The sequence below is a fragment of the Pseudochaenichthys georgianus genome, chromosome 3 (genome assembly GCF_902827115.2).
Source record: "Pseudochaenichthys georgianus chromosome 3, fPseGeo1.2, whole genome shotgun sequence".
Lineage (NCBI taxonomy): Eukaryota > Metazoa > Chordata > Actinopteri > Perciformes > Channichthyidae > Pseudochaenichthys > Pseudochaenichthys georgianus.
Window position 1 is genome coordinate 24,519,761 of NC_047505.1, and position 5,370 is coordinate 24,525,130.

Below are 5,370 nucleotides of genomic sequence, written 5' to 3' on the forward strand. Positions count from 1 at the left end.
GCCATCCCTTTCTCTTCAGCAAGGCAGTGAGTAACTGAGTGAAGAGAGACGGACAAAGAAACTTTTTGTAAAGCATACGAAGAAAAATGGACTCACCTGTGGAGCGCCCCTGTCCTTCGTGTCCGGGCTCCATTGAAGGTGACGACCCCCACTGTTGGTGTATCGAGTGCCTGGGGTCCGACCATGCGGCGGCCAACCTGGCTCCGACTGCAGTCTGCAGCGCCTGCCAACTGATTCCTCGCCCCGGCTGCCATGAAAGGCTGGCGCTGTTTGAGGGGTGCTACGTCTCGCCGGTGGAGGACCCAGAGCTCGACGTGGTGGAGATGGAGGACCTCGAGCGTTAGTGCCCTTCGTCTTCGCCATCCTAGCGGCCCGGGCGGGTCCGAGCTTCGGAGAGATAGAAAAACGATGATGACACCTCGTCGTCCGAGATTTCCGGTGACCGCCAGGAATGCCATCAGCACAGGTCTGCACGACAGGACTTCTCGGCGGTGATGGCTATGGCGGTGGAGCGTGCAGGCTTGCTGCTCTCCCGTCTCCGTTGCCACCGAGGCCTGTGAGGCCTTCGTTTCACCCAGTGGGGGTGAACGGCAGATGTCTGGCAGGGGGCCAGACATCTGGCGGTGTGTGGCGGCAGCCACGTGGGGGCAGCCACTGAGAATGAAGGATCCGGTGGCTACTTGGGCTGGAATCCTCAGAGTGGAGGGCCACTCGGACACGGAGTGTCCCGGTGTTCCCCCACTGGAGGAAAGCCTAACGGCTCATCTGCTTCCGCATACAGCTGGGTGGGCAGAGGGGAGAAGGCCCCTGCCCCCGCTGTCGCGTGACCGCGAGATGCTTGACTATCTGGATAAGATATTCAGGTTCGAAGGGGAGATAGATTTTCTCTCAGCAGAGGTTTAGGCCTTGGTGCAAAAACAGGCAATGTGTGCTGTGCGCACGAAAGACAGAGAGGGGGGGCATTATTACCTGTACTTCCTGGTGCCCAAAAAGACAGGCGAATTCAGGCCCATTCTGGATCTTCGCAGTCTGAATCTCCACATTGCACGCAGAAAATTCCGGATGTTAACTATAAAACAGTTACTGGGACTGGTGCAGCCAGGCGATTGGTTTACAACCATCGACCTGAAGGACGCTTACTTTCATGTCGGGATTGCTGCGAAACACAGAAAGTATTTGCGTTTTGCCTTACAGGGGGTGGCCTACGAGTATAACAGGCTGCCGTTCGGCTACTCCCTGTCCCCACGCACGTTCAGCAAGTGTGTGGAGACGTTGTATTTGGGAGTGGTGCTCGATGCAGGCAGACTACGCGCCACCCTGTCAGAGAGCAGACAGGCATCCTTGCTGCGGGCAGTTTGCAGACTGCGACAGGGGGCAACAGTGACAGCATTGACTGTCATGAAGACCTTGGGTCTCATGGCGGCAGCTCACGTTGTGGTCCCGCTTGGGTTACTGCATATGCGCCGCCTGCAGAGGTGGTTCTCCAGCCAGATCTCAAGAGACACAAACGGCGTCTGGTGACCATCCCCCCCTCACTGGAGGGCAACCTCCGGTTCTGGGACGAGTGACCTCCTACATCACAGTGTTCACGGATGCATCCGGAACGGGATGGGGATGGGGAGGGACCTGCCTGGGGAGAGCTATAGGTGGGTGCTGGTCTCTAACAGAAACACGGCACAGCAACCTCCTAGAGCTGCGGGCATATGTGTTGGTCCTCCAGCATTTCAAACCCTTAATTCAGGGGAGACATGTAATGGTCATGTAACCCACTGGATAAACCAAGGTTACAAGATTCTTGTATTTTGTTTGTTAATAATAATTTATTATTTATTTAGTTATTTTATAGTATATTTTAGTTTAATGGTCAACTTTTAAGAACAAAGCTCATTGGTTCATAACGCAATCATGATTGCAGTTGGACTAAAATCCGCCAAGTCCCGCCTCCTCACTCAGGTTAGTGATGGCACGTTGAAGACGTGTGTGTGCGGGAGCAGCGTCACGCTGGAAGAACGGAGACACTTGTGATCATGAAATGCACAAAACAGCGCAAATTGAGAGTTTTACCGGGGCGGCGGTGGACCAATCTCTGGGGCGTTGGAGGTTGGAGCTGCTTTGGAAAGCGGGAGTTTTGATTGTTATTTTATTTTCCTCGGCTGGGTTTTTATGATACCCTTGGATAAGAAGATTCTGGATTTTCTGGATTCTGGATTGTGGACTCTGGATTTTCTCCCTGACGAGGGGGAATGGCGAGCTGTCAATGATAACCTGAACACCTCATCTTTCCGCTACCAGTGGTAGGATTTTGAGAGGACCTTACAGGAACTGAACAGAGCAACAAGTCCTGCAACTCATACGACCAAATGGGCCGATTGTTCAGGCCCTTATTACGACCAAATATGACGTTTGTTCAAGCGCTTAATACGTCCTATAATTACATTTGAAAGTTTTCGCCCTCTAGTGCTCCCGTTGAATGCTAACGTTACAGATGGTCGTTTATTCACAAATAACCCTCTCTGTAAAATCCTAAATTGTAGGATAGTTTGGCCATTAAAACGCTTTTTGATTAGATTTCTAGCGAGAAGTGTATATTGTACTTTTATAATCCACGTCCAGTCGATATGTAGGATCTATAGTTTGATAGATATTCCGAAGATGATTTGAGATATGCGGCAGCCTCCATGTAAAGTTACGGGTTGAAAACAGTATTTCCGGTCTCTACGTTTTCATAATAAAACCAATGATCAAATGATTTAACAGTGATATCTGCAGTACTCATCAACTAAAAAACATCAGTTTATCCTTGTTAATAATACGACATTTATTGGTTTAAATTGTGTACAATGCTTTTGTGTTTTTCCCATAGGTTTTTCTCTTTCGATTCTGAGAGACACCTTTCTTTTTTCAGAGGTTTTGATAGGCTAAAACATCGATTGTTTTAGCCGCAATGCATGTTGGGAGATAGTGTTTATGGGATATGAAATGGGAAAAACACTTTTTTAAAATAAAATAATACTTTATTCCGAGTGTTCTTGCTTTTCTCTTTGGAAGTCATCACATAACGGCATTGTAATGCACGGTTTGGCTGCATTGAATATTACATATCTGCCGTAGATATTTATTTATAGAGCCCTGATCAGAAGACCTTTTGACAAACTGTAAGAAATGCCGCCAAAACTGAATACGTGACGTGGATCATAAATATATTAGCAATTAAACAACATCTTCCATTTCTTTTCACACAATACGTCTCATTGCAGTATCAACACTAATTCGGCTGACTTTTATATTTGATCCAATTGGTAGATAGGCTATATTTACACCATAATGGTGCACAGCTGATAGAAAGGGATTATTTTTAATTACGATATTATTTACTACCATTCCAACTCCTCATGCAGTTGACTGTTACAGGTCTATACAGGTTCATTGTACAATGCATAAGCTTCAAATCGAGAGACTGAAACTGTATTTTCCTTTACCGTTCTGTTTTAATTTCACAATAAAGTTAATATAGTCATATTATGTTTGATATTATTATGTTTTACACCACTGTTTTTTTTAACCCACACCGCCTAGTGGTTAAAGCACGTTATTGAATTTTGTTGTTGAATAAGTTTTATTTGATGAAAACATTTAAATATTAAGAGTAGCCTACATACACAATTGGGGGGAAGTAGAAGGCATGATAGAAATATAGAATAGAAAAGATCAAGAAGATACTGTAGTGATCTCTACAATAAAACTATAGGTTACATACGTAACCCCAGGCCTCAGAGTAACATGAAGTGAGATGTCTCACTATGGGATGCGCCTCATCGCGGAGCAAACAGAAGCATCAATCTCATTACGCCAATCCTGATTGGCTGGTGATCTTGACGTCAGAGTCAGGGGAAATCACCCCCTATAAGTAGCTTGCGCCACAACGCATGCGTCATTCAAAATAAGCACCTCTTCTCGCTTCACCATAGCAAGGAGGGCCGTCTGGTGAGACATCTCACTTCATGTTACTCTGAGCACCGGGGTTACGGAAGTAACCTATAGTTCTCATTCATAACACTCCATTCGATGTCTCACTATGGGATATTGTAGCTCCCGTATTGCCAGACGAGCTTATCTCGAAGATCACCGATCAACCAGAATTTAACAGGTGGAGTCCCGACTCAACAAGGTGCCCAGCACTGCTCGGGCCACGCTTGGAGCGGAGACGTCTAGCCTGTAAAAGCGGAGAAAAGTGAGCGGCGAAGACCAGCTTGCCGCTGCACAGATGTCTTGGATGGAAACACCCTTGAACAAAGCCCAGGATGTAGCCAGGCCCCGAGTCGAGTGAGCCCGCAGACCTGAAGGTGCTTGCAAATTCTGACTCGTATAGGCCAAAGCAATTGCCTCCACAATCCAGTGGGAGAGCCGTTGCTTAGTAACAGGCTTACCCTTGTGAGGGTTAGCCCAGGACACGAAGAGTTGGTCATTAAGACGAAGCTCTTTTGATCTGTCCATATATGTGTGTAAAGCCCGGACTGGACACAACAGATCCTGCTGCTGCTCCCCGGAGGAAACCAGCGGCGGAGGAAATGCCTCAATGTCAATTGGGGTACACGAACCAACCACCTTTGGTGTAAAGGCAGGGTTGGGTTTCAACAACACTCTCGTTTGCCCTGGGGCGAACTGAGTGCATGAGGGATGTACAGACAGTGCATGAATATCGCTGACCCGCTTGGCGGATGCCAGGGCCAGTAACAGCACTGTCTTGAGTGACAGATGTTTCATGTCAGCTCCTTCCAGGGGTTCAAATGGGGTCATTTTGAGCCCATTTAAAACCACTGCCAGGTCCCATAAGGGCACCAGTGACCTGGAGACAGGGAGGAGCCTGCGAGCTCCCTTCATAGAACGGCAAACCAAAGGATGTTGGCTAGCCGTCTTACCCTCAAAGCCCACATGGCATGCAGCAATAGCAGCCAGGTACACCTTGATCGTGGAGAAAGCTCTGTGTTTATCGATCAAGTCCTGTAGAAATGATAAAATCACCCCAACAGGACATTGAAAAGAGATGTGTCCTTCTTGAAGGCACCACTCCTCAAACACCCTCCACTTACAGTCATAGAGAGACCTGGTGGAGGAAGCTCTCGCACTCTGAATAGTGTTTATCACCTTCTGAGGGAGTCCCACTGTATTCAGATTGTACCACTCACGGGTCAGGCCCATAGTGCCCCGTGCTCTGGGCGTGGGTGAAGGATCGCCCCCCCCCGCCTGAGACAATCTGTCCCTGCGTGGTGGGGGCTGCTATGGCTGCCCCCATAGCAGCTGATATATCTCCGCCAGCCCGTACATTACGGGCTAGGGCGGAAACATCAGAGTAAGTGTGTGGCGTTGCTC

At 48.2% G+C, this 5,370-nt stretch overlaps 1 protein-coding gene across 1 annotated transcript; it reads right to left on the reverse strand.

Moving 5' to 3' along the window:
• Positions 1-4,176: 4,176 nt before the first annotated feature.
• LOC139433657 (uncharacterized) lies at positions 4,177-5,169 on the reverse strand (the record flags this gene model as incomplete). The annotated part of the gene is made up of 1 exon (XM_071202758.1): positions 4,177-5,169. A coding segment is annotated over one exon (993 nt), but the record flags the coding sequence as incomplete, so codon positions are not given.
• Between the last annotated feature and the right edge of the window lie 201 nt (positions 5,170-5,370).